The sequence below is a fragment of the Paramacrobiotus metropolitanus genome, unplaced genomic scaffold, assembly GCF_019649055.1.
Source record: "Paramacrobiotus metropolitanus isolate TYO unplaced genomic scaffold, Prichtersi_v1.0 Parri_scaffold0000292, whole genome shotgun sequence".
Classification (NCBI taxonomy): domain Eukaryota; kingdom Metazoa; phylum Tardigrada; class Eutardigrada; order Parachela; family Macrobiotidae; genus Paramacrobiotus; species Paramacrobiotus metropolitanus.
The window spans coordinates 38367-66231 of NW_026570512.1; the positions used below are offsets into that span (position 1 = coordinate 38367).

Here is a 27865-nt window from a genome sequence, read left to right on the forward strand (position 1 = left end):
TAAAAGGCCCTTGGCTTGCTTCTGATACTGACGCGCTCAAAAAGCTATGCGAAGCGGATTGTGAATTTAAGAGCAGGAACTAGGAAGACAGCGTTTAAGCCCTTAATAAACAGCTGATTTGCACATTTAGCGCTAGTTATTTCCCATAGATTCTAGGAATATATGGTAAGTAACAGATGAGGTGGGAAACAATATCAAGAAACACAAAATGTTAATGTAGGTGTCCTTTAAATAACAGCACACAGATAAATATTCAGAAAATGTTCAAGCTAATTTTGCAGGCAGCACACGTGATAGATTTTTCAGCCTTTTCAAAGCTTAACAAAAACAACAATAAGGTGCAGATGTGTAGTTGAGAGTATTGCTTCTTATTCGGCAATAGAAACTGTTCATTGAAGAACACAGCAAGAAGTACCACATCGATAACAACTTTAGCGATTGGTCAACCGAGTCATTCCGGCTGCCGACCGGACTGGATAACTACGTACGCACGTTCCAATGTGAAACAGGTCGTCAACTTAAATCACAATGAAGCTCAACTAAACTCACAACTGCGAAACGATAAAAAATGAAACAAAATTAACCAAAAAAATCACAACTTTTTGGAGCAAAATTGCAACTAACAGTACTAAAACAACAGCTTCAAGCCGCAATGTTAACATAGGTAGCATCAGTGGTTACTCCGCAGTTGTTATCCTTACGGCTCATCAGAACGTAACCGTCGTTACCCCAGTAGGTGCTCCACGAATTCTTCACCAGCCAGTATGGCTCCCCGTTCAAATCCCCGTAGCCTACAGCCAGGACAGCATGGTCGAGATCGTCAGGCCCGTTCTTGCAATCCGGCTCGTAAAACACACCGTGAGAGTAGAAGCTGAAGGATTTATGCGCCGCATCGATACCCACGGCCGTCGGGCCCTGCACGGCGATGGCCATCTTTAGCGCCTCTTCATCACCGGAAGTCACGTTGACATAGGATGCAATTCTTGCGCCGATGACCGTATTCGAAGAGTTGTAATGGCAGTAACCATCCTGAAGAGTGGAGAAACTTGAGTTGAGTTGATTTTGATTAAAACTGCTATCAATACCAATAGCCGATAACAACATTAAACGCGAAATGTGGTCAGCGACAATAAATGAGATAAGAGCTCACATAAGTTCATAAACATTTCTTGGTTGAAAAACAAAAAATCGACACAGTACGATAACCATTTTTAAATCACACTGAAATAACCTACAAAAGGAGAATTTTCTGCAAATGATTTCACTGTACTATAATGCTATAAATTCCACATTTTCAATCAATTTTCAGCAAATGACTAATCAATGCCTTACCGCTCCCAAATATGATCCATAAGATTCATCGGTGGCAATGCCTCCATGTTTCATAATCCACTCATAGGCGCGCCATTCTTCGCCTCCATCGCATGCGTTGTTTCCATATCCCCATGAACAATCCACTAAATTCTGCTCGCTCAACTTAACCAACTTGCCGGTCTTCACAAACAACGCACCTTCCACAGATCCCACAGTGCCAAAACTCCAACACGATCCACAGATAGCCTGATCCTTCACTGGCGTCACCGCTCCATACAGGCGCCAATCAATCTCCGTGGGAATATCCTTCTTCTTGAACTGCTTTTTATTGAAGAGAAGGCCGTTGTTTCCCTTGCCCTTGGAAGGCAATCGCCCTCGCAGACGGGTTAGTTCGTCGTCGGATCGGTCAGCCAGATGGTTGATCTTTAATTTATAAGTTTTGCCCGCCCGATTGTGACTTTTAACAAAGCGGTAATTATGACGGAAATGACGGATGCGAACGGCATGCTCCTTGTCATTATAGTCCCGCTGATGATTCTTTTTGAAGTCTTCGAAAGCGTGGTGGATGTGGCTATGATCACGACGCACATACTCGTGCATGGGGTTGGCTTCCACAATGTGCTCCACACCCGAGCCGGGACCAGGAAATCCACCGCATACCAATCCTTGCGGAATATCGAATACTAAAAAAGATGAAAAGAATAACAGTTAAGCAGCATTCCAAAAATCAAAGAAATTTACCGCCAGTCTAATCATCACTACGTATTTCAATGCAAAGGCGAAACAGTCATAGAAGCAAAGTGTACAGTCGCGAGCAATCATTCCTTCGAATCAGTATCGTACTAGTACAGTATATATAACGGTGTAAAAGGCACTAAAATTTTATCAGGCATAAATTACCTTACATAAACGATGCACCCGTAATCGAATCTCATAAAAGTCAGATGAAACTTTACATTTGCACTAAATAAAGCAATATAAATTTACTCCAGATAAAGAAAATTTATGTAACTACGTTGATTTCCAATAATCTGTAGATAACTCATAATTGTTCACATCAGTTTCGATTACCATCTTCGGCTGTATGGGCGTTTCATAGTCAGCTGATGCGTTGCCATTTTAATCCTACAGATACTCCCGCTAATGCGCATATGGAATAATCAATTTACCTGATGGATCGGGTTTGACCGGATCGAACTGGATATAGGAGATTACGTATTTATCATAATGACTTCCGATTAGGCTGTCATATCCCTTCATCTCATAATGCCGCGGGATGGGAGCGCCATCCTTTGAGCGTGTCAGCAGGAAGGTGTAGCGGTTCATCTGGTCGCCCACTTGAGTGACTAGCAAATACTGCTCACATGTTCCCCATTTGCAGGACACTTCACCTTTATACTGCAAACAAATTGAAACATGAAGGGAAGTACTTCAGTTGCCAATGTAATTAAACAGAAAATCCGACATTAATCTAGCCGTAAGTTTAATTATCGAAACCGAACCACCTCCTCATTGTGACAACAAAAGGATAACTCTGCACATTTTTTAAACCGCCAACCAGTAAGCACTACATACATAAAAGCGTGAATATGCACAAAATAAGCGTTGCAATGACACTGAGCAGTCCACAAAATGACCATTGCCATTGTGTTTTGAATTTAAAACTGGCTGTTACTGGAAGCCAACACAATTATAAATACTCGTATATTACTTTCAAGCGGCAGAAAACACTTGACAAAAATTAAAGTGTTGTTTTTTTGCCATGGTTTCAAGGAAAACAAATATTTTCCCTGCAAAACTGATTAAAGTTAATTTTAATGTTAGAGAGATTTATGAAAAAAAGGCATACGACGCAAAGTCGAGAAACATTTCCGCACACCAAAAATTTCTGCTAAAAGATGCATTTAACAATATTCGAAATGTAAAAATAACTGTATACTCTACTTTTAATGGTTAAGTCAAGCTCTTACAGTGAATTCCGTGAGATCTGGCACAATTGACTGAGGTAGTATCTCGTTATCCTTGGTGCCATTGACTTGGAAGCATGTCTGCACGTTGGTCTGGGTCTCCGTTGTCTCGGGTGCCACCTTGTAGGAGACGCCGTACGTCATCTGATCCCCCCGCTGGTAGGTCATGACCATCCCTGCGTAGGAAGACACGTGCTGTTTACAGTGAATGCTCCAACGCAGCGGCATTACGTCAGCACAAAACACCCACCTCCATAGTAGTCAATGCGGCTCCTGTTGTTCTCTAGGTCAAAATACGCTGTGAAGGGCTCTTTGATTTCCGCGTAGGGCAGGTGAATAACCCCCGACGCGGTGTAATAGGGCCCGAAATCGGGAACGGCCACTTTCAAGGCCAAACTGGAGGATAGCCCTATAAAAATAAACATGACAACCATCAGCGCAGGTCTATACAAACAAACTTCGAGGATTTTCAAACTTCCACTGACAATGAGATGACTAAACACTGCTCAGGCACTGAAGAGTCAATCTAGTTTAACTCTCCTGTTTCTTACCTGCCAGGAAGACGAACAACACTACTCTAGACATTATGCCGATGTAAAGATCCTCACGGGAAATAAGTCTGATAACTCCCACTAAATTTTAAAACTGACTTACATTAAATACGTTTCTCAACAAGTCGCAGAAGTTTGGAATTTGCACCGTTTGCATGACCAGATCAGATGACTGGCACAGAATTACCGTAGATAAGTGCCTGCGGAGCTTCTGTACGCATACGTACGGCTGATACGAGAGTCGAGAGCACGGGTGTTTTGAAGTTTGAAACGCTCTCAAAATGTTTTCGTGTTATTATGCTAACCATGCATAAATATTTAAATACCTTCAAAATCATTAAAATAATTGTAAAACAATTATCAGAATCAGACCAAGTTCATTAACAAAATGCTTAAAACATGATCCCGTATGGGTGCCGTTCGTATGCAGTCAAATCATTGTTTTTAATATATAAAAGTAAAAATTTTAAGCTATTGAAAACTATTGCACAATAGGTCAAAGGTATTACAATACTTCTATACTTTACATAAAGAGTGTTTTGTTGTAACTATTTTCTCACAATCACATCTTTGACATCTACAGTATACGGTACATGCATGCTTTATAGCTAGAAGTATGGTTATTTTGCGTTCCAGTGCCGGTGTACCATATAAAGTATGAACCATTAATTGTAAGTACCTAGTCGTAACTGCTACAGTAATAAGTGATAACCTAACGGTAAGTCAGTCACAGATTTCTGCGGATATGCAGATGTTGTCATAAACACGGATACCTATGTATTGCGTTTCGTCCTCGGATCTGTTCTGGATGTTGCGCTCGTGTTGCCATTGAAAATTACTTAAGCACCTATGATTCAGTATTTTCCACCTCTAAGATCTGCTAACTTGCCCTTTAATTAGGAGTCTCATTACAGTTCCGTACTGTTATAGTTTCTTGCATAAATAACCGCTCCCACATTCGCCGGTCTTTCGGGGGAACCCGTCTTACACAGAAACGGCAACGACCTTCCCGGTTTTGATTACTTAGCTTATTTTAAAGATGTTTCAACAAGGCTCTTAGAGACAGGAAATATAACAAAAGGTCAAGCAACTTGATGTGCGTTGCATGCAAGTTTTTTTAAATCAGCATATTACCGATTATAACATAGGCATGAACACATACTTATTTATACATATATATTTTTTAGTTAATTTGGTGATCTCAGTCTGTTTCGTACTAATTTTACTAATGAATCAACTGCAAGTTACAATACTCGATCATATGCATGCAATAGTTTATGTTAGCACACTGCAGCTGACCAGTGAGATAACATTAACTGACGTCATTGAAATTAAAATAACTTCCGGAATACAATTCGCGCATGAAAAAAACAATTTTGCTGAACTGGCTGTGGTAGTTAATTAGTCCAGAATCCACAGAACCGTAGTTCCGCAATCTGCAGACCTAAAAAACCATCACTATGCACATATTCTTACCTGCCTACACTGTACATGCCATTAAGTTTTTTGTCATGTATTTGTACCGTCTCTCAGTTACAAACAAAGGACTGGTCAGCGTAGCGCGTCAATCGTCACATTACCGCTGCCATTCATAAACAACTTGAACTGGCCGAGCGCCAAGCAGTACGGTTGTAATATGACTTTTTATCGCCGTTGCACACCATAACCGCGCTATGCACAAGATTACCATTAATAACCTGCAACCTGTTTCGTTTGGCGCGCTGGTATTGAATGATTACTTAAGTACTACATATTGCATCCTCAAGGCTGTTTTACACGATTGAATGGCAGTTTACCGGCAAGGTTTATGCAGCAAACCTTGGTGTCACGGTTCAATACGCCACATTCGCGGGCGACGCTAACGTTAACATTTGGGCCCGCAGACTGGTGTGGTTTAATTAGAATTGCTGTTGGACATTTTGTGCGAGAATCGATTGGCACGGCACGTCGTGGTACAATGCAACCCGCGTACCGGAACTCAGGTTTGCCCTGACGACGACGTTTCCGACCGAGAATACAGCGCATGTCAATGGTGCGACGCAGTTAGCTGCACATTGAACACTCTCTAACGGCTGCACGTGTTCCGTTCGTTGTTACGCAAATACCCCGTCGCCTGCTACTACTGCCGCTGTCATGGTACTCTAAGCCTAAAAGGAAAACCGATACAATTATATTTGCAGTCCAAGCATTGATCGTTCGTCACCGCGGCATCGAATTTCCCACAGCTTTTTGGATTTGTCCTTTAAGTTGTTCGATCACTGCTTCAATCAGTTGATCGGCGTGCGGTGCTGGTGCGAGCGAACATATCGGGCGGCAGCGCATGCACCCATATTTCCTTATCAGTAACTCCAATCCTTAATTAAAGTAGTACGGTGCTCTTATACGCGAATCATTCCACGGTTATCTTTGGGATTACCAATTCGCCGCTGTCCAACTGCTGCCGTATAATATGTGGGATTGGGTTACTTTCGGGGTTTGCGGTAAGTGCTAGCCAAGTGGTTACTATGCCATATGGCACAATTAATGCAACGTTACGACAGCTACGTGCATATTTGCAACAGTGCGACAAAGTTACGAAATTCTTTGTGGACTTCCTGGAAATGCCTTTTTTTGCTCGGACAAGATTTGATTGCATATCTTTACAGAGGTGTAATAAAGGCTTTAGTTTGTAAGCGCTACATGTTCCATAGCAATGTATTTATAGTTCAGAAAACCAAAATTCAGACTTTTCGTTTGGGCATTCACAAGGCGCAATTTCAAACCTGTGTGATGCAACAGCAAGATCCGAATCTCGAATCGAAAGGCAAGATGCTTACTGTATGCGGTAATAGTGTGCTGATCGTCCTTCTATCAAATTGAAGAATTTACGAAAGCGCAGCTGGACGCTGACACTCACAATCTGCAATAAATTTACTTGTATAATTTGGACTTTACAAGCTTAAAGTTAAGGCGTGTCGGAAATTTATTTTTCGATAGTAATCCAATGCGTGCGCGGAAAGCAGTCAGTACATAGATCTAGTGTTATAAATATTGTACCTGTAGCTTACCGGCATCCTGCGCCGATGAATTTACTGCAGATTGTGAGCGCCGGTAATGTTAATTTTACTTGCGTAAATGTTTTTTTGCGTCAATTTGTAGTTTATACATAGTATGACATATACATTTTGTTCCCATTTCTGACTTCCTATTTGGCGATATCGCAAATTTGTTTGTGCTATTTGGCAAGTACAAAAAATTGTGAAGTACGAGGTTAAAGCCCTTTGTTCACGTACTCGATTTGGAATTAAGTGCTGAATAAGCCAATCGAATGACATTGACCAAAAAGAGTTTTGTCCCGAAGCTATAAAAGTGAATAATTACTATTTTCTAAATAGTGTTCAGTACTCCAATAGTGTTATGTATAAACCAAAGAATAAATATTTAGATAATTTGAAAACAGCAGAAAAATTTGCGAAACTCCAGGTTTTTAATTTTTTTGCGATCAAAACTATGCAGTTCTCATGTTTCGTATTCCGATGTGAAATACCTACTCGTAGTACGCACTTACACAATACTAATTTGGCCGCGGTCTTGAATATGGCTCATTGCTTTGTCAGTTATACTATATTTTCAGCAGTTCAGATTTATCTAAATGGTTCGAAGCTAAATACAATTATTATTGTGCTTTCGGGAACATGTCCGCTCTTCTTAATGTAGTGTTATGTATGTTAGCTTTCTTATTTTTCTGAATTTTAGATGTACGTACTTGTATACAACTATCCTTTTAGCACGACTTGAGAGGACATTTTTTGTTTGCAGTTGCCGCCGTAGTTCCATCTGTGTTACTGCTCGCCATCTTCCTGCGCTGTATACTGAAAAACAGTGACCGTCGCTGTTTTAAGGGTTCATCGGAAGATTGTGAAATTCTTATTAGCACCACGACAAGACCACGACCGACTCGCATAATAGAACTGCTGCATGAAACTACCCATCGTCAAGTGGTTGGAGCCGGTTCACCAATGATGTCTTCCGATCCTCCACCCGATTATCACTCCTCATTGCCACCCACCGTAGACGAACAAAGTGGAAGCGATTCCGTTGATCTGATTTCGCTTTTACCTCCCGTCTATGGCAGTATGACGAATTTGCCGACACCCTTACCGCCTTACGGCAGCATACCGAACATCTCCTCCAGCATTCCTTTTAATATTAATACAATTATTACATCGCTGGATTTATTACCGGAATTTGCGACATTTCCACCGCCACCGACATACGACGAGACAATTCGCATTCCTGTTGCGTGAACGTTCATTCAGCTCAGCGCTTGTGATATCGGCTGGACATCGATCGAGCATTGGTCGAGTTGATCATCAACCATTTTCGCGAGGAAACGATGGTTATGATCGATTTCTGATAATAATTTAACTGCGATAGAAAAATTTTAATTTGGTGAAAAATTGAAATGCATGGCAGACTTGTTCCGGTTGTCATTCCTCTCGTTTCATTGCATTTCTTTATAAAAGCTAGATACTTGTGAAATGATTTCGATTCCACGGCAAGCACAATCACCTCGTTGTTTAAAAATTTTGTTTCGTGTGCGCACTATAGCATTGGTCTGTTTCTGCTAACTGATCATGAAAATTATATAATCGGCCGATATTCTCACTGTATCTTTGTTAGGACGATTTCTGATTGAACAGTGTCCTTGACGTCACAAAGGCAAATAAAAAATGATCGATTTACTACGTTCCATTGGCTTTTGGACTTAAAGCGGCTTCCGAACTGTATATAGTTACTTTCAACACATAAAGAGGTTACGGTGAAAGGGAAAGTGCTCGTGACAATGCACGGAAATTCGAGTTGAGCGTTCATTGATGTGTACTTCTACTCGTACACATCAAATAATATAAAACTTATATGCCGTCCGAAGCTATATATTCACATTGTCAGTTCCAAGTGCAGCCATCAATGTCGCACATGAATTGTGGTAACTTATATATTAATAAGTAATCGATATTCTTGACGTAAGTACAGTACAAGAAGACGCACTCCGATATGCAATCCTTATTAACTAATACTGCGCTAATCTCAAATTAACCAAAAGGACTATAGTAAGCCTATGCTTTACTGCGCATTTATGCTTCGTGCACCCGTCAAGGTCATCCGCTTCTTTCAGGTCCTTTTAATATTAATGCACGTGACGACGTTACATGATCTTATGTGCACAATCCACACGGTCTCGCCCTTCCCACTTTAATCCGAATTTAATATTTAACATACATCGATAAATTGTATTTGTATGATACATATATGTCGACATTTACAACATTTCCAAACACTAATAATTATTAGCTGCTCAAGTTAGTCGATTTGCATAGGTACTGTATTTATGAAGCTTTGGATGCGTGCTGTAGCGTTGGAATGCAATTAACCTGTGAAAGACTATACCGTTGTAATACCCGACTGGGTGACGGTATTGCCACTAGCGTAGCTTTCAGTCCAGATTCTTGTAAAATGTACATGTAAAATTTTGATTTACATGTATCTTTTAGTCGGTGTTGCATCTCTTACTTTTTTTAGTTTCAATGCATTATTACATCAGAACAGATGTCGCGCTATTTGTTAACGCGTGAAATAATTAAATTTTTTGTACCTTCATAATGTATTTTGGAAAAGATATGTTAATAATGTACTCGCACGGGTGGAGACAAGGAACATGTCTTTTAGGGTCAATATGTTTGACTGCACCTCCTGAAAGTCACCCGATAATACGCCACTGACATTTTCCTTTAATCAGATTTACTGTACGGTCTGTACCATACCGAATTCGTGTGAAGACATATCTATATGTTTGATGTGACAATCCGATACTCACAATGAGTAATCAAAACGAGCGAGTCATTGCCGCTTTTTGTGACACTCCACAATTTGGGAAGAGTAATTTGCCGGTCTGCCAGCACTAGGACAATGTTTTGATTTTATAGCATTAGACGATTACCGGATTATCTAGAGTACCTCTTTTTATGAACGCACATTTACGCGACTAGTTTAGTAAATTAAATATCTTGTGAATAGATTTGGCATAACAGAAAGTCGTTTCGCAACGTGGCAACATTTTCCTTTGCCGCCAATTGTCGAATTCGTACTTAATTTATTCCAACGTTAATTTATGTTGATAATTAAATGGCTGAACCATTCTTGACGCTTCCAGTATTGGCTACACCGGCGTCAAACATGCCGTTGATATACAGCGAATCCGTCTGTGCACTAATTTTTTCTCTGGCAGGAGGTTTGTACGCATAGAATCTCTTTTCTTAGTTCCAAAGCACAATTTTGGTTATAACATCCATCGCATCTTTACAACTAAAAATTAAAAGCATACGATTTTTATTAGAAAAAACATATGGCATATCTATATTCAAATAAATATATAACGTATAGTGTGCTGTACCGTTCTGGGATTTGTCTGATGAACAGTTGTGTAGGAGCCCTTCTACTGGTGCTGGGATGTTGCTGCTTAGCGTATTACAAATTATCTCAAAAGTATGGGACGTGTGCGCCTGTTGATCCTGCTGACCCGGAGTTTTTCGGTATTTCTCACGCAAATGGATCCTCGCATCGCATGCTGTTTGTAAGTACCTTTACCAGTACTTACTACCGTACCTACTTTTGTCCTGTAGCTTTGGAAGCTAAAACTTTAACAAACTGAAAAAAGGACTTTTACGTAAATTTTATAAAATCGAACTACGGGGCGAAGTTTGAAAAACCCGTTCAACTGGCAGAAATACACACATAGCCTGTTTACCTGCTTGAAGTGTCGTTCAGGATCCACACAACGAAATCAGTGGCATTCATTGTTCGATGTTATTGGTGGTTATGCTTATTGATACATAGCTATCCTAGTCGACCTAGTGTAGTTCGTTTTGTATTGTTGATAAAAAGGTTTGCGTTAGCAGAGGATCATTAAATAAAACTGCCGCGTAGACTTATGTGTTATACTTATACATCGACATTTGACAGTTTTGATGCGCACAGTGGCATGTACGAGCATTACATGCCCTACCCTCGTGTATGCTATCTAAAATGGAAACATGGAAACATTACATTACATTCATACTAACATTACATATGCCCTAGAGTAGTGTATGCTAACTAAAATGAAAATATCAATATTAACAGGTGAATAAATTGGTTTTGTTTACTTTGCACTAGTGCACAGAAGTAACCAGATTGCAAAAAATATGAGCAAATTTTTTAACAGTACTAGGCATTCGCTCATGGTGCGTCAGCAAAATTCTGTACGGGCAAGTTTGTTTTATATTGTACTGTATTGCCACCTAGCTGGAATGGACTACCTGTTCTGATGCGAATCGAATAAAGTTAAATACAAAGTAAATACAAAGTACTTACTCTTGTGGATGCATCTACTTACTCTTCTGGAATGTGGGATTTTTGGTGGTCAAAACTGTTCGCGTCAAAACTACTTTCGTTAGATCAGAAACAAATTAATCGCACACGTGAATAATGAAAATTTAAATTCGCGCTTTAATACAGATCTAAAAATTAAGCTGAACTGCAGCTACACTTTTGAATTAATGAGAAATTAGAAATCTGTTACTCTTACCATATTAGGTCACTTACAAAAAATTTCTACGGTCAACTTAATTGTTCAGTTATCTCAAAGGTCAAAGCCTTGCTATTCAGATTCTTATGAATAATACGCACAAAAAAGACAAACAAAGCCATCCTAAATCTGCCGTTAGGGTGCGGCTCGATTTCTTTTCGAATTATTGCATGAATCTGTCTAGTTATGAGTAATACAATTTTCAACTGCATATTATTATCTAAAACAGGTCTTCCTCATCGCGGGCTATAGTATACATTTCCTCTAAAGCAGACCAAGCAGCCAATTTATTTAACCAGATAAAATTCTTTAGAAATGTCATAGAAGTAATCTGGAACATCTACAGTAGCTAAGAAAGCCATGGTAAATTTATTTCGACGTTTTAGGATTCCAACGTCCGTACTCGAGCTGCTGGATATCCACCGACGTATTCTGCACTGGACATTACGAATGAAGCCGACAACAACATAAATTCTTTGCTGGCCAATGGCCATCCTCGCGGAGAGCCGAGCTCCTATATCGGTGTCAATGGCAATATTGCCGACTGCCTTGACAGGAACTATGAAAAGGATGTAAAATCCTTTCCCACACTTGGAAGTGAATCTTGTGAACGACCTCCTCCCTATTGTTTACTGCCGATGTCTCCCACAAGCGTCGTTCAACCAAATCCGTATGTGTTTTCTGTACAGGATCCCTCTCCGCCTCCCACATATTCCGCCGTCCCGCGTCAACTGCACGACAAGGAGGAAGATATTTTTACTTTTTTGGTAAATCATACGGATTCTGCCAGGCAAAACAGTCCGCAGCACAGCCCACCGTGATCTGCTTTATAAAGAACTTCACTTGATTTTTGAGATGACGCTATTTTAATGACTTGTGCGTAAGAAGGGCAAGACCGATCGAACAATCGAATTTTTTTTCGCTGTACATAAATGCTTTTATTCGGCTAGTCAGCCAGTACACAATGACAGCTGTTGTGCCAACAAACTGGCCGCTTCAATCTGCAGAAACCATATGAAAGTGGATATCGTTGATATTTGAGAAGAACTGTTATATATATAGTTAAATTGTGAAAACTGCATAAACCATTCTTTGAGATTGTGTACAGATACATTGCATTATTTGTGTAATGTACGTACGTTATCTTAATTTGCTTTTTTGGGCGCTCTACTTGATTGTGTTACAGGCTTTGGTTTTGATCCGGATTTTTACTTTTTATAAGAAATAAAACACACATGTGGTTATAGTTGAAGTAACAACTCAACTAAGTCCCAATCGCATCACACTAATTTTCCATTACGGAACAGAGCCGCAAATCGTACCAAGATAATTGTTCTTGTTGATGAAATAACAATTTCGGTTTGGTATGTATCTTTGTACACAAGTAGCAAGTAACACACTGCAACGAAAATAATTATCAGAACAAGGAACAATTCGGAATCTAGAAACGCGGTTAACAATGGAACACATAAAACTGAAGACCGGCGCCGCATGACAACAAAAGCTCTGAATATGCTAGATCAAGGATGATTTATTTTTCCTCATTTCCTCTGATGAAATCCAATCGGATTCTCAACATATTTCACAAATTTTCATATCGGCGTTGAACCACAATTGAGTAATATGCATCGCGTTCTGCTTGTTCCCTTTTAGAATCCAAATACAGCGCAAACCGGACCTTTTCCACTCTGGACATCCTGTTATAAGATAAAGGAAACTGCGTTAATTGAGAAAACATTAAGATGCCATCCACTTGCACCGTAAAACGCGCAGTCAAGCAGGCTGCGCCGTAATGTGTAGTCATTTTGAAGGTTACGAGAACTTGAAGAAATGCTTATATTGACCTGGAAGTATACTGGCGATAATAGCCATATTCTCGGGCCCATTTTTCATAACGTCCTCGATGGCTTCTTCGAACGGAGTGGACTTCCTGGCTCGATTCATCCGTTCGGCAGCATTTTTCTAAACACAGTCAAACTAACCTAACCATTTCTGATAAGGCTAAAGCGTTACGTCAGCCCGACTCTGCCTCTAAAATTTTATGAACGGACAACCACAATAGACGAACGATCATATTATCTGAGTTAGCTTGACAGTGTACATTTTATTGATGTTAAGACATATGGACTGCCGGTAGTCAGCAATATAAAGGTCAATTCCCCTACAGATAAACTTAATGAAGATATATGATATCATTAGACAAATTGGCGAGCCATGAGTAATGATCCTACTGTTTTAACTTTTAAAGTTTAAGTAATAAAACTATTGATAATAGTAAATGAACGGGAGCATCAACTTTTGCAAGGATAAATCTGATGGTACTCCCAAAAATAATACACGATAAATCTGATAGTACTCGTATGATGGTACTCCCAATCAATGAAGCAACTGTACTGATATATTCTTCTTAAATATAATATAAGCGATAACAACCTAAACTTTCACCCGACCTCCAGCTCCACAAAACGAACTTCTGGTCCCAAAATATCTTCCACACTTGGCATCGGCTTCTGAGACTCCCGAGTTTTCAATCCCGCTTCTTTCCGGGTCAGCGGACAAAGCGGCAGGGTCACCAAATGACCTTTTTTCTCTGGTCGTTCTCGGACTGGAGCTAACCCGGAAAGCAGAAAAATAAGGTTGTATTAGTGTGATGACCGATGTTGGGTAGGCAGCTGTATAACACAATTGCCTACCGAATCGCAGATATACAACACTACCGGTAATAATATATGCACCTGTCTTCTCGAACAACAAAATTAATCTCTTATCTGTAGAAGCGGGATAGCCAAAAACCATTGATAACAGTAAGTGAACGGCTGCGTTTTACCTATGTTTGCAAAATTATATTATTTTTGCATTCTTTTTATTCTTTTACTTAACATTAATATTGCGTTGTTGCAATGCTTACCTTGTCGCCGGTTTGGGCAGATTTGCAGGTGAATTTCTCGTTCTACGTCCAGTGCCGGATAAAAGTGGACTGGGTTGAACTCGCACGAATCCACCAGCTCTTTTTTTGCTGCCTACATCGGGCACAGGCATGTGGAACATATCATCACTATGTTTTATGATTAACGTATCAAGACGATCAACCAGTATGACTCTGACGAAACTAAAAATTATGAAATAAGTACTGTAATGTAAAAGCGAAATCAAAGCGCTGCGCATCAATTTGGAACGAAAAAATTTTTTGATTGCAAGCGATCAAAAACGGAAAGTTTGTATCAAACACTTCTCTAGTTTACCGCATCTGGACATGCCCGCAGGTGTTTCTGGAAGACTTCGAACGGAACTTGATGGCGAAAATTATAAGGGCACTAGAAGTATGAATGATAAATTAAAGATAACCTCACCATGGTCAGTAGAAAGATACACAGGCAGCAAGCGTTAGTGCAGTAGGTATTAGAAAACCTACATGCAAGATCTCTTTCGAATTTTTTTCGTTGACTTCCCGATACTTGAATGTCCCCTAAAACAGTCTTGTGTACCGTATAAACTACATGGATTAATAACAAAGTGCTGTATAGAAAATTAATCGGATTTGTTAGTAATAATTACCGAAGTATAAAGATCATGCGGGAACATGATCTTTTATTACTGTAATTATTCAATCAGCGTTACTGGAAAGGAATGCAATATTTTCACTCACGTTCACATGCCCTACGTAAAGAGGCATTTCTGATCTTAATGTTGCAGATCGAGACGCGAATTCACAGGTTGGCGAACCAAGGACAGCTGAAGATATCGGAAGGTATTTTGTCAGAGTGCCACCAGACAAAGTCACATTCCAGATAATTTTGCTCTCAAACAAGAATTTCTAGAAAACACGAACAGGTGAAAGACTGAAAGTGCAGAATACCTCGCTGGAGACACTGCAGTATGCAAAAGCCAAAAACTGTACACTAGCTTTCGCAGGTTTTGCCTAAATCTGCTCAAAATAACAACTTTCACTTTTGACCATATGCAAGGAGTCCAGCTAACAATAAGGTAGCTAGCCAGATCGAACTATTCAATGAGCCTAATGGGCGGAGCTAAAACCGTTAAGGATGCTAATGCATGCTTTGTTTGTTGACCGCTGACCATAAGATTTATCACGTACTAAACCAGCAAAAGGCATTCGGTAATCGGATCCGCTGCTTCGAAATACGCTGCAGCTAACGAAATGCAGATGGATTTTTAATTTAAAAACAATTTGAGTTTGGGCGGGGTTGTTTATAGGGGCAGCAAACAAAAAACGTACTGAATTATTATTCATACACGGGTCCTGTGGATGTATGCCAGCATGCGAATTCATTGTCACTTGCGAAGTTCCGGGTGTTCCATCAGGGTATGTATTTACTGACTGTATTCAAGCAAGGCGGACACATCGCCCGATTTACAGATAGCAACCGATGGGAATCAGCCAGAGCTGGCGACCTTTCCTCAGGATGGATGGCGCTTCCGCGTAGGATTTCGAGGACAATGCTTGTAATTAGACAGCCCTTGCACTACATCGACACTCTAATACGCTGTTACTCTATTACAAAGGACGCTCCAAAAGTAACTTTCCCTATTTTGTCTCCCTGTCATTTGAAGTAACAGACATGTGATATATTTTTTGTTGTATAAGCAATTATGTAAACTAATTAGAGAAATAAGAATCAAAAGATTTAATGAAGAACTGGGAAAACGAAAAACAAATTAGCAATACTACTTATACATTCATTTCCACGAGTTTTTTCGAAGCTCGTTCTTTTTATTACCACTTCCGTCCCTGTTGTAATTTCGGCAGCAAATTTAAAGTACCAGCTACAAATACTGTTCTTAATATTACTGCAATAACAGAAGGCTTTGAAAAAATTTACGGAGGAGAGCAAACATTTTTTCTCCACGACGCCGGAATCCCCTTTTCAGCCTTCTTGCTGATATGAATCCGAAAGTTCTTAACATCAATAAAAGGAAATTTCATGCGCAGTCATGAGGGTCTTGGACACAAATAACTTCAAGTTGTACCGAGAGCAATAATGTTTTACAAGAAATTTTCGATATTTTACCGTCTGGCACCTTGAGCAGCTCTGTGGTTTTCCACCTAGTCATCGAGTTTCTACTTTTCTGGAAAAGCACTGCAAAGAAGTTATTTTGTTTCGTTCTTAGAATTAGGACAGAAAAAGAATTCTTAATCTGATGATATTTGGTGCTTTCCGAAAACTGAGCAGGAAGACTGAGAAAAATAACAAAACTGTCAGGGTAAAACCCGTGGCAAAGTGCCAAAAACCTTGGACGGCTTTCTCGGCAGTTCTTCTCCATTTGATTGTAGTTAGGTAGAGTTATATTTTATTTTGGTTCGTGAGTGAAGGACGTTTCTAAAAATATGGTTCATAAGAACTAAAAGCGTTCAAGCCGGAGATACAAAATAGGAAACTTACTTTGGAGCGTCCTTTGTAGTTTGTTTTGCAGAAAATAAAAGAATTTTGACTCTCGCAGATAATTAATTAATTTTCGGTACTTTTGTTCAAAATTTGAAACCATGAAGTTTTTAAAAAAAGAAGTTTTAAATTACGTTAGTTGATGTACCTGTACGAGTAATACCTTTTCCTTTTTATGATACAAACAGCATCTATGCGTATGTTGGATTACGCGCGTATTTATACCGCCATAGGCGCACGTGCAGAGCAAAATATTCACAAACAGTACCAGTATTTTGTTTACGGCGAGATAGGCGGGGACCTTTACAAATTGGAATAGGTCGAATAAATTACACGTTGGGTACTTAATGTAACTTGTAAGTACCTGTTGCGTGTGTACCGTAAATTCTAAATTTGCAGGATTAAAGCAGACAATTTGTATCCAATTGCAAGTAGCAATTAATTTTAATGCAGTATACAATCAACTATTGTATACAGTACTACAGTGTAAAATTATAGTGCTGTATACCGGGTATGTAAGTACTGCAGCAGGTTACGGTACTACCAGTCAGATACGATATTAAATGCAGTACAATCACGTTGGCGCTCACTTTTGACTTGCGGTTACTAGGGTTCTGACGTGGAAGTGGCAAACGATCGACTGCCACAAGGCAAATTATGCGATGGCTTTGTAGGTCTTGTTTAAACAAAATACTTACGTTTTTATTCTTACCTATGCCATGTCAGACCGCTTGACGCTTCTCACTATAGTGCTCTTATTGCTTCTTACCAGGTTAGTTTGCCGTGAACAGAAAAGCACACACAACAAAACTGATCCGCGCGGTATTAGCGGAATAACGTCGTCGATATTAAATACCTTATATTTCAGCAGTTTTGTATATTTGTTGAGATACATACTCCTGTTTGCATAAATATCCGCTTACGTCTTATCAATCGCGCATGTACGTAAAATTTTATACTGACTTGCGAGGATCCCCAACTTGCAAGGCCATCAAACTGACTGGCGTATGCAGTACTATTTAAAATTGTGGCGGCAAAATTGGAATTGTCACATCTCTATCAACTGATTGTTTTAGACCTTTGGTGTTAATATCGCCGTGTGTCTGTACTGTTGTACTAGCATCGCATTGATCGTTCTTATTGTTAAATATAATTTTCCTTGAAGACATAAGGTAAGTTCTCAATAAAGTACTCAACATGAAATTGATAAACTTCCTATATACATGTGCAGATAATTTTGGTTTAGCGCAGGTTAAATAGCTCTGTATTGATTAAACCGATAACTAGGCTATAGTACTTCAAAGAAACGTGCGCATGATAACCTAATTTACAAACTCTTTGGAAAGGATAGGATAAGACAGCTGATAACAGCTTTCCTTTCTCGATCGTTCGATAATTTTCATCATCCTCCGGTTCAGTATTATTGCATAATATACCGTATTCAAGATAAGCTGATAGAAACCAGAATTATACAGATTACGAATAGGCGGCTGTTACTGTACTGTGTCAACGAGATGCAACAGCTGGTGCACAAGACACTTTACACTTCATAGGCTACTCAATTAGTAGTCAGTCGTATTATAATCAAATCTACAGTAGTTGACTAAATTGTCTATTTTGTAAAGCTGCGTTTTCACTCGCGCAAGCATATTAGCATTTCGTGGCTGTGAAAACCATGTCTGCTTCAGAATCCAGTACTATGGGGAATTAATCGACCATCAAAAGCAGACGTCGCTGGACTCACTATCACAGGAGCTGCAAAAGTTACTGCAGACCTCACCCAGCGGAAAGGCTAGTGCTTTCGAGACTGATTTTGTGGGTTTTGAGCGCCTGTTCCGACGTTTTCTCCTCGAATCCGGCAACGCTATCCAGTGGACGAAAATCGACAAGCTTCCGGATAATGCCGTGATTGGCTATGATGACTTACGCAAGCCGGAGGATCTGAATGTGATTGCCGATATGCTCAACAAACTGGTAGTGGTTAAACTGAATGGTGGCCTGGGCACCAGTATGGGATGCACCGGACCGAAAAGTCTGATCCAAGTTCGCAATGATCTAACGTTCCTGGATTTGACCGTGCACCAGATTGAACAACTGAACTTGACTTATGGATCGGATGTGCCGCTGGTGTTGATGAATTCATTCAACACCAACGATGATACGGCCAAAGTGCTGCACAAATACAAATCACGGAAAGTGCGAATTCTGACATTCGAACAGAGCCGCTTTCCCCGGATCGACAGAGAAACCCACATGCCCGTTGCCAAAAATCTTAACTCTGCCGCCAATGATGTGTAAGCTAGCTTTTGTATAAAATGAAATTCAGCATTGACAAGACACGTAAAAATTCAAGGGTGGAAATGAAAAAGTAATGCGGACGAAGTTTAACAGACAGGAAAACATTTAAGGTAAAATAAGGTAATTATAGAGCATGTTGGTTATGACGCATTTATTCTTTGGCACATCAGTCTTTTACGGTATTCTTCCTAATTCCAAAGAGCAGACTGATTTTGCTACCCTTTGGTGAGCCCTGACCAGCACAATACCGATTGACCCGCAGTAAACACCGGTCAGTAAACATGAGAAACAAATGCGACTAAATAGCAGTAATTTGTTCAAGGTAAATTAAAATTACAGGCATGGCAAAATTTTTTTTATGAAAGACAATAATTTAATAAGAAGAGAAAATGTTATTTTGTTTATTTCAGGTGGTATCCTCCTGGTCATGGTGATTTTTACCAGGCAATTTATAATTCTGGATTACTGGACAAGTTTATTAGCGAAGGCCGCGAATATTGTTTCATGTCAAATATTGACAACTTGGGTGCAACTGTTGATTTGAGTGAGTTCAATCAGGATCAACACGCACAAAATGACAGTGAATATTTAGTCGGCAATTCATGTGAATTTTGCAGATATACTAAACTTCCTACTGCAGTCTTCCCAATCGGGCGGTACCCATGAGTTTGTCATGGAAGTGACTGATAAAACACGGGCCGACGTGAAGGGAGGCACTTTGATAATGTATGAAAAAAAGCTTCGTCTTCTGGAAATTGCTCAAGTACCAAAAGACCACGTAAGTAGAATTATGAGAGCATTGTGTGCTACGTAATCAAATATCAAAATACGTTATATCACAGCATTAATTTGTAAACATACCGCAGTTCCGATGCCAGCGTGAATAGGTCCAAGGTTGCCGAAGGGTTAACATAATTTTATAATTTCTGTTTTCTATTAGGTGTGCATTTTCCGTTTTTCTATTTCCGTTATCTAATGATTCTTGTCTTTTTTTGGGATGCAGGTGGATGAATTCAAGAGTATTTCTAAATTCAAGATATTCAACACCAACAATTTATGGGTGAACCTGAACGCCATTCATCGTCTAATCAAAAGCAAATCCATGCCGTTAGAAGTGATTGTCAATCATAAATCATTAGATAACGGCCACAATGTGATCCAACTGGAAACCGCGTGTGGTGATGCTGTACGGAATTTCAATGGTGCCATCGGCATCAACGTACCACGGCGTCGATTTTGCCGGTTAAAAATGTGACGATTTGTTACTGGTCATGAGCAACTTGTATAAAATTCATGATGGCACTTTGACCATGAATTCCTTGCGGCAGTTTCCTTCCGTGCCGTTGATCAAGTTGGGCGATCAGCATTTTAGTAAGGTGCGGGATTTCCTGCGGCGTTTCGCTTCCATTCCAGATATGATAGACTTGGACCACTTGACGGTGTCGGGAGATGTGACCTTTGGAAAAGGCGTAGTTTTAAAGGCACCGTTATCATCATTGCTAACCACGGCGATCGCATCGATATTCCAGCCGGCTCTCCTCGAAAACAAGATTGTGTCAGGCAACTTAAGAATTATGGACCATTAAACCCTGGGACAGCAGATAAAAAGCAATTGGCCGACATGTCTGTGTGTTCGTATAAATCGTAACTGCGCTGTTGTTGGAAATTGATGCAGTTTGATGCCACTAGATGTATTCCCGCTGCGCATGCGTGGAGTATCCATTTCTATTTATTTAAATGAATTCCTAGAGCAATATGTACACTAAAAATTTTGGGAACCAAATTGTTGCACTGGTCCTTTCTTTGGTGTATTAGTCGTTCTAGAATGTAAGCGATCGCGAGCACCGAGCAACTATAATTTTAACCTCCGGGGCTACATCCTTCGAATATATACAGTAATTCGGTAGTTCGAACGAAAGTCACTTCCGGTTGCACGAACTACAAAATTGTGAGGAACTTTGTGACTTACAAGTTAAAGTGAACGAAATCGTATAAGGGTAATGTGCAGCATGGAGGCGCTTACAATAAAAGGAGGCGGAGTACGGAATAGTGTGCACTGTTTTCGAACCGGCACGCGCTGCCTTTGTGGCGATCCAGTGCTTAAAACTTCGAACTATGTATCGACTATCGATGTTTGCCTGCTGCAAATTTCTCATTAAAAATGCGCGGTAGGTTTGTCCTCCACACTCGACAGTGGAGTAGGTACTGCGACTACCCGCAAACGTCACAGTTGAACTTCATTATTATTATAAAATATAACATCACCGCGAATTTTAGTCGAAAAATATCACGCCAGCGAGCTGGCTGGTTTTCTATTTCTAGCGTCATAAAGTATAAATAGCGCTTTAAAAACACAACCTATAATAATCATTGCGTGTAGATAATAATGTTATCTTTGCATATAGCCGTTTGAACGAAATAATTGTCAATTTCCTTCAGTTCTGTTCTCATGGTGTAGCGGCTATCACGTCTGCCTAACACGCAGAAGGTCGCCAGTTCGATCCTGGCTGAGAACACACTTTTTAAAATTTTTTTACCTGATTCAGCTTTAAGAATAAGCCGTGTAACTGCCGGTTTTGTTCTAGTAGTGAAGGATAACAAATTATTAGTTGACAATGAGAAAAGCATACGTACTTTTTTGTTCTTAGCCATTAACGAATACGAGCCAATATTGGAACTCACAAGTCATACGAACGCCCATGGCTAACTCTTATGTTATTAAATTTTCGTTTCAGACTTTTTATTTTATTCGGCAACAGCCAGTGCACACTGCACAGATCAATACATCTGTGCATATTTACACTAATTAAAAGACTTTGAATCCAGCCAGCGATACGTTCTTAGAACCACTTTTCACTGAAATTAAGAATTATAATACAATTTCTGATTTTGAATCTGATACACATCTAATATTAATTACGGAGATATAATGCCTCGTTTATACCACGGGTTTATTAGGTTGCGAAGTCCCATTTCGCCCACAGTGAGACTTATGCAAAGCCCCAATCACATAATATTGCACTGCAAACGAACGCTACGGTATTTGGTTAAAACAAGTCAAACAACAATCTATGAACAACAAACGGAGCAAGCAGTGCTATTTGAAATGCTTTATGCCGCTTTATTTGGCACAGAACGTTTCGACCTCTTCTCGCTTTCGGCTTGCTTTTCGGCTTTGTCGATCGTCGCAAAGGCATCTTCCTCGTCTTCGTCCTCATCATCACCACCCATGGGATACAGATTGGGGTATTTCGCCATGCATTCAGTCATAGCGCGGAACTGTTCAATACAGTCACTGCCCTTGGCTTCCGCTGTACTGAAATGGAAGCAGGAAAAGGCCTGCCAAACGGGCGCACACGGCCCATACGTAAGATTTCCGAGACATGGACAACCCCAGTTAATTTCCCATTCGGAAGGACAACGCCTAATTGCGAAAATCCATATTCAAGAATCAGAGCTACAATGTAACTAGCAGTCTTCGGCACATTATTATTTACCTCTGGGACCATCGTCATCCAGAACCCTTTTCAGAAAATCACTGGAAATTGAGTCCGGTGGTTTTTCCCAATCCCCACGCGACAGGAAAATCACTTTATCTTTGCCTATGAATATAATGTAGCTTGAAATTAAAAAAAATGTAGAAAAATTAATATTACACAGAAAGCACAACATCCTGCTGGCCAAAAGTTGAATACAAGCCATGGTCAAGCAAACTAGGTTCGCTATTTTTTAACAGGCCATAATCTTATTGTGTTCTTATGATTAGAATCCCATGCGAAAGCGAAAAGCTTATAAAATAACTGATGCAAGACTGTTTACTGTTAACAGTGTTAAATCACATTGTCACACAAGCAACCTATGAGCTTCTTACCATACTCCTTGCAATAGGAACTCTGAATCTCACGAACTTCTCTTAAAGGCGAAGTTTCCTGAGAGGTTACGTGATGATCGTGATCCTCCGTAGTAACAGCCTGGGAAGCTGTTGGAGGGGTGTCCGCGACGGGGCTCGAGGTGCTGGTACCCATGAGATACAAAGTCTTTAACCTCAAATTCAAAACACCGGAAGGACCCAAACAGTCTATCAATTATCTCGCAAACTTTCACAAATTTAATCCCAAGTCTTCACAAAAACAAGCCAGATTTCAGTAAAAAACACAAAAACAATTGTGTATGCAGTATGCACTTCGCAACTTTGCATGCTTTGCAGCCTTGCAAAGCTTTCACCAGGCGCGTCTCGGTGAAACCGACTGACTGGTCTTTCACCCAGGGCCTGGGGGCGGTTGTCCACAGCTGGCCAGTGTAATTACATGAGGGCTGTTACTGACTATGGCTGTAGCGTGCTAAACGCTGTAACTAAAAGAATAAAACCCACTGGAAGACGGTTTTTACTGTTTTCAATGACTGTCGCTCGTCAGTGTTTTCGTTCTTATCCAGTTTGTTTGTACACAATTTACGATTAATAGGTGACATCGTGACAATAGTTTGTTTGTTCCTAGTTTCTAGATTCCTTAAACAGTTTCTTCAAAGCACCTAAGTAATTATTCTTGGTTGTGCAACGTACTCTAATTTGTTTTGGATAAGTTATAATTAGTTATTCGTTTTAACCATGTATCACAGTAGTACACAGCGAAACTTTTGAAGAAGAACTTCAGTCTCATCGGAGAACAGCTCGCCGCGCTTTGTGCAGGAGCGATTGGACCGCAAGGACTGTTCAGCTGTCAAGTCCTCGCGAGCGATACTCGACCTCACTCCGGATAACCCCGCTGTTGCATCCATGTTTCTTTCCATTGAAGAAGAAGCTGAATTATGTCGATTTTACCAAACGATGCTGCGAGATTTTTGTTCCAAATTTAAACCGGAACTGCCACGCTCCACGATTGCGACGGGATTTGCTCTTTTCCAGCGTTCTTACGTTAACGAAAGCGTCATGCGATTGCATCCTAAATATGATGATAACTTGCATGTGGATTGCAGTGAAAGCTGATGAGTACCATATTACGATGGAACAGTTTGTGGCTCATCTGCGCGGTGATCGACAGAAGGCGATAGATATCATTTTAAATAACGAGCCGTACGTTATGAAGCGACTTCATTATCATTTAATGGTACATCTGCCGTACCGAGCTATGGAGGGTTTCTGATCGACATTAAAACCCGCTTCGGGGCTTTAAGCCAGATCGAATGAGGCCTGGTGCTGACAAATTTTTGGAAGGATCTATGTTTTCCGATACTTTGTTATTATGGTCGCCGTCTCAAATCGCTTTGGCAGCACTGTTCCATGCTGCGGAAGAGCTGAAAGAGGATCTTACTGGTAGGCAAAGTTTTACCGATAGTAGGACGGATTTCGGATTGTTTGTTTTACTATTTCAGTTTAATGCTAATTTCGTATTGTTTGCCGATTCGGTACGGTATCGTTTTCTTTATTTTTGGAGGTTTATTATGCTCTTTAGGGTGGTAGTATAATGTTGCATTCTATTTACCAGTTAATTAACAGTAAAATTGCTGTGATTGCACCAGTGAAGTAAACAAGTTTTACAATTTTCTGCTTATTCTTTGCCTCCAGTTCCGTTGTTTTGGAATACCAGGTTGTTTGTTTTTCAGATTACGTTGAGAAAATTCTAGTGCAGAAGCCTATTGGTAAGCCATTTGCGGAGTCAGGGGATAGTATGGACAAAGCGGAAGAAGCCAAAGAACAAGACGATGCTGCCGCCGGGAGTCAAACAATTATTCATCTTTTGGCAGTAATCGATGCCATCCGTCATCACGTAAAGGAATCGGCAAAATTAGTACCGAATAAAGACCGAATAAAGAAGATTGAAGCGAAATTAGAGGGTTGTCGGGATCCTGCATTTAATCCCGAAACAGAGGAGTATCAGAAGCGGATAAATGCCATGATGCAGTTACAGCTGGAGGCTGATACTGGGTTTGACTGAAAATTAGAGCGCATTTGGGTTGCCTGTCTGGGATTTAAATTTTTGTACTCGCAGTTAGTTCGTGACTTCGTATTAATGACCATTTGCTTTCCGGTTGCTCATTTGGGCTGAAAATGTTTCTGAAGACGGATCACAAGAGAAATAACGATCTCGCTAATTTTTCACATACTGTACCGTATTTGGAGCCTATTATTGTTGTTGGCGCTGTCTGCTATTTGACAGATAGTATTATGATATTCTGAACCTCGTCGTGGGTTGTATTTGATGGGCTTTCTTTATTCTGCAGTCAACAACGCTTTTAAAAAACGGTTTTCTCTGTATCGAGAAAACATCAAGAAATAGTAACCCTATTCGTTAGTATTAAATTTTTCCAAAGGGCTGTGCCTGCCTTTCCTTGAATGAGCTTAATGTTTATGAGAAGTTGAGAATTAGTGGAATGCTAAATTCAGTGACCTGCATAGTCCACATTTTTCCTGAGAAATAGGATGATGTTTATGTAATAATATGTACTCACTGATCGATTATGCAGTTACGATTTAAAAGTTGAGTTTCCATAATTATCTGATGGAAAAAATTACTCGTACAGTTTACCTGACTCGTACGTACTGTACTTTAACATGGGCTGTGCAAAAGGCAAGAGTCAGAACCCTTGGCGGTCGTGCGTATCGCAGATCCTTCTTGGCGCTACCGCATAGGGTAGACGACTAAGCGGTTCCGTGTCGATTTGGAGACACTTTTATTTCTGCAAAATCAGTCCTGGGTCGCTGCGCGCAGTTTTGCTCTTTTTTCCATTACGTCTCCTCTCCAGTGCGAGTTTTTTTGTTTCTGAATGTTATAATATTGTATCTTGGAGTTTTGGTATGCAGAATGGAGGAAACTCATGCTTTATACAATGCGTGCGCGGAACAATTGCAGTCTGAGTCCCGGAAGAAAGTTATGATCGTGCCAGGTACGACAGTTTATTTGCAGGTCTTTTATTTGCGAACTTTTTTGCTATTGGCATCGGCATTTGCTTGTACAGAGAACTTTCTGCGTGATTCCGCAAGTACCGACGCGTCTGGTATCAGAAGCAGTCAAGCAGAAGCAAGTGTGGGCAAATGTCAAGATGCGCAGCTGCAGTTCCTGAAATTCCCCCACCCTGCAACAGGTAAAACCGTAAAGTGTATAACCACTGCAAAGTTTGTGTTACGTACTATCTTGCTGTTAAAGGCCTGCCAGATTACATGGTTGGTTACTGATGGGTATACCTAGGGTAGATATTATTGTACCAGTTTGTGCGTATGGTATTTCTTTGTTTCGCAGGTTCTGGTACTTTATGGGCATTTGATTCGCTAAACGGAGAAGTTTATCAGCTGTTTCAGCTACAAGAAAAGTGTTGTTCGTGGTTCGTCGGAAATTATGTCCTGGAAGGTAAACCAAGCGCGTTCGAAATTTTCAGCAGGAGGAAAGCGTTTTTCGGATTTGAAACACTAATGCAGCAGTCATTGCTATTTAAACTAAACAGAATTAACCACTCAGCGCAACAACGGATTTCCATTCCTAATTTTTAATTGTTAGGCTGTAACGACGTTGCACTGGTTTTGTTGGTTCACTGACTGTGTTTCTTATTCTTAGATGGATCTTTCTACAGCTTGGTTCCTGTTGATCCGCTTTTCCTTGCCATTCCATTTTTGCTCAAATCTAAACAGGTGCGTACTGCTTATCAGGTTCTTATCGACATGCACTGCATCATCAGCACGAACGTAGAAAAAACGATTCACAAGACAACTAGAAAATGAGTCCATGATATGGTTACAGTGGATTTCAATTTGGAGTTGATATTCACTGCCGATAGCTTTATACGTGCGGGTGGGGATATATTATTAGTGTTAACTCCAGATTGAAGTCTAGTGAAGTTTCGTCAAATGTATGATACCATCGCCATAACTATTGACAGGGGACATTTTTTCAGAAACGGCTGTTCCAGCCCGTCGACCAAATGTTATCTGACTGTTTGGTAAATTCGCCAGAGTACAGGACAGCCGTTGAACTACTTTTGCGCAATGATGCCGTATTTCTAAACGAAGTTGATTTGATCTGCACTATGAAAAGTAAGTGCAAAGCCAGTTCATTCGCGGTTATAAAAAATTTCATATCTCCTGCTTATTGAAATACCTATTGGTACGCTTTTCTAGACGTTCACGGAAATCGTTTCGTCAAACTGTGCAGACGGAAATTAGCGGCTTGGTTGAAAATCAAGGTGATACATCATTAGAGACTTAATATTAAAAAATGTTCACGATCAGTGGGAAATTTTTCTTTTACTAGGATGTTCGCCTTTAATTGCAGTTTGGTTTCTGGTTTTGACTGTTGCTGCTTTTTAGGTGAAATACCTTAGCGCATCTTTGCGTCGAGAGCATGTGGATGTTGGAACAAAAATTGTTACCGCTGGCCAGACTTCCATAACGACAGACATTGAATATTCGCAAGGTAAATGTTTCTTAAACTTTCTTTGTATCGATTGCGGGAGTACGTTTTGCCGATTCAAAGTAACATAGTGTAGATGTTACGTTTTTGCAGAAATGTATGATAAATATGCAATGGGAATTCTGGGTGATTATCTACCTTCGCTTTTGCGACTCGAGATGACAAAGGCTCTGGGGTACGTAGTACTACGTACTCGTATACGAGTATGTAGTGTGTGTGTTTGTGTACATCGTTATCAATAGTATCGATATGCATCTGCATCGATATGCATAGTATCGATATACATAATTTAATATAGATATGCATCTGCAGACTGACAGTATCTTTA

The 27865-nt window shown here is 40.1% G+C and overlaps 6 protein-coding genes, 1 non-coding gene and 2 pseudogenes across 7 annotated transcripts; 6 read left to right on the forward strand and 3 right to left on the reverse strand.

Moving 5' to 3' along the window:
• Window positions 1-352: 352 nt before the first annotated feature.
• Window positions 353-3991, reverse strand: LOC129601879 (cysteine proteinase 3-like). Its single transcript, XM_055500805.1, has 6 exons — window positions 3833-3991; window positions 3532-3690; window positions 3285-3457; window positions 2484-2712; window positions 1333-1997; window positions 353-1029 (listed from the first exon to the last, which is right to left on the reverse strand). Exons 1-6 carry the CDS (start codon window positions 3864-3866, stop codon window positions 643-645), a joined length of 1647 nt encoding a protein of 548 aa, XP_055356780.1. The 5' UTR covers window positions 3867-3991; the 3' UTR covers window positions 353-642.
• Window positions 3992-5635: 1644 nt separating this feature from the next.
• LOC129601881 (uncharacterized) lies at window positions 5636-8545 on the forward strand. The gene is made up of 2 exons (XM_055500808.1): window positions 5636-6312; window positions 7631-8545. The coding sequence occupies exons 1-2, from the start codon at window positions 6282-6284 to the stop codon at window positions 8116-8118; spliced, it is 519 nt and encodes a 172-aa protein (XP_055356783.1). The 5' UTR covers window positions 5636-6281; the 3' UTR covers window positions 8119-8545.
• Window positions 8546-9780: 1235 nt separating this feature from the next.
• Window positions 9781-12676, forward strand: LOC129601882 (uncharacterized). Its single transcript, XM_055500809.1, has 3 exons — window positions 9781-10103; window positions 10300-10445; window positions 11825-12676. The coding sequence occupies exons 1-3, from the start codon at window positions 9998-10000 to the stop codon at window positions 12257-12259; spliced, it is 687 nt and encodes a 228-aa protein (XP_055356784.1). The 5' UTR covers window positions 9781-9997; the 3' UTR covers window positions 12260-12676.
• On the reverse strand, window positions 12645-15378 carry LOC129601883 (uncharacterized). Its single transcript, XM_055500810.1, has 7 exons — window positions 15085-15378; window positions 14851-14904; window positions 14681-14752; window positions 14347-14458; window positions 13889-14049; window positions 13283-13400; window positions 12645-13135 (listed from the first exon to the last, which is right to left on the reverse strand). Exons 1-7 carry the CDS (start codon window positions 15109-15111, stop codon window positions 13011-13013), a joined length of 669 nt encoding a protein of 222 aa, XP_055356785.1. The 5' UTR covers window positions 15112-15378; the 3' UTR covers window positions 12645-13010.
• Window positions 15379-17559: 2181 nt separating this feature from the next.
• LOC129601875 (UTP--glucose-1-phosphate uridylyltransferase-like) lies at window positions 17560-21051 on the forward strand (annotated as a pseudogene).
• A 530-nt stretch (window positions 21052-21581) lies between these two features.
• Trnav-aac (transfer RNA valine (anticodon AAC)) lies at window positions 21582-21654 on the forward strand. The gene has a single exon. It is a non-coding gene; the product is annotated as a tRNA-Val (tRNA).
• Window positions 21655-22070: 416 nt separating this feature from the next.
• On the reverse strand, window positions 22071-23320 carry LOC129601884 (mitochondrial intermembrane space import and assembly protein 40-like). The gene is given in 4 exon segments (XM_055500811.1): window positions 22071-22542; window positions 22545-22562; window positions 22636-22740; window positions 23010-23320. Coding segments are annotated over 4 exon segments (570 nt in total). The 5' UTR covers window positions 23164-23320; the 3' UTR covers window positions 22071-22249.
• A 215-nt stretch (window positions 23321-23535) lies between these two features.
• Window positions 23536-25372, forward strand: LOC129601877 (cyclin-H-like; annotated as a pseudogene).
• Window positions 25373-25824: 452 nt separating this feature from the next.
• LOC129601878 (ribonuclease H2 subunit B-like) lies at window positions 25825-27712 on the forward strand (the record flags this gene model as incomplete). Its single annotated transcript, XM_055500804.1, has 8 exons — window positions 25825-26020; window positions 26093-26218; window positions 26374-26481; window positions 26686-26759; window positions 27023-27161; window positions 27246-27310; window positions 27435-27540; window positions 27631-27712. Coding segments are annotated over exons 1-8 (782 nt in total), but the record flags the coding sequence as incomplete, so codon positions are not given.
• Window positions 27713-27865: the final 153 nt, after the last annotated feature.

What these genes read in the sequence shown, in the direction of transcription:
- LOC129601879 (XM_055500805.1), bottom strand. Translation starts at nt 3,866, where the DNA reads ATGTCTAGAGTAGTGTTGTTCGTCTTCCTGGCAG. An exon ending in GTTGTTCGTCTTCCTGGCAG is followed by an intron (nt 3,691 to 3,832) that starts GTAAGAAACAGG and finishes TTATTTTTATAG; the next exon opens with GGCTATCCTCCAGTTTGGCC. An exon ending in ATGGATCATATTTGGGAGCG is followed by an intron (nt 1,030 to 1,332) that starts GTAAGGCATTGA and finishes TCCACTCTTCAG; the next exon opens with GATGGTTACTGCCATTACAA.
- LOC129601881 (XM_055500808.1), top strand. Translation starts at nt 6,282, where the DNA reads ATGTGGGATTGGGTTACTTTCGGGGTTTGCG. An exon ending in GGTTACTTTCGGGGTTTGCG is followed by an intron (nt 6,313 to 7,630) that starts GTAAGTGCTAGC and finishes TTTTGTTTGCAG; the next exon opens with TTGCCGCCGTAGTTCCATCT.
- LOC129601882 (XM_055500809.1), top strand. Translation starts at nt 9,998, where the DNA reads ATGGCTGAACCATTCTTGACGCTTCCAGTATTGGCTACACCGGCGTCA. An exon ending in AATTTTTTCTCTGGCAGGAG is followed by an intron (nt 10,104 to 10,299) that starts GTTTGTACGCAT and finishes ACAGTTGTGTAG; the next exon opens with GAGCCCTTCTACTGGTGCTG. An exon ending in CCTCGCATCGCATGCTGTTT is followed by an intron (nt 10,446 to 11,824) that starts GTAAGTACCTTT and finishes TCGACGTTTTAG; the next exon opens with GATTCCAACGTCCGTACTCG.
- LOC129601883 (XM_055500810.1), bottom strand. Translation starts at nt 15,111, where the DNA reads ATGCCTCTTTACGTAGGGCATGTGAAC. An exon ending in TGCGGGCATGTCCAGATGCG is followed by an intron (nt 14,459 to 14,680) that starts GTAAACTAGAGA and finishes TGCCCGATGTAG; the next exon opens with GCAGCAAAAAAAGAGCTGGT. An exon ending in CTGCCCAAACCGGCGACAAG is followed by an intron (nt 14,050 to 14,346) that starts GTAAGCATTGCA and finishes TTTCCGGGTTAG; the next exon opens with CTCCAGTCCGAGAACGACCA.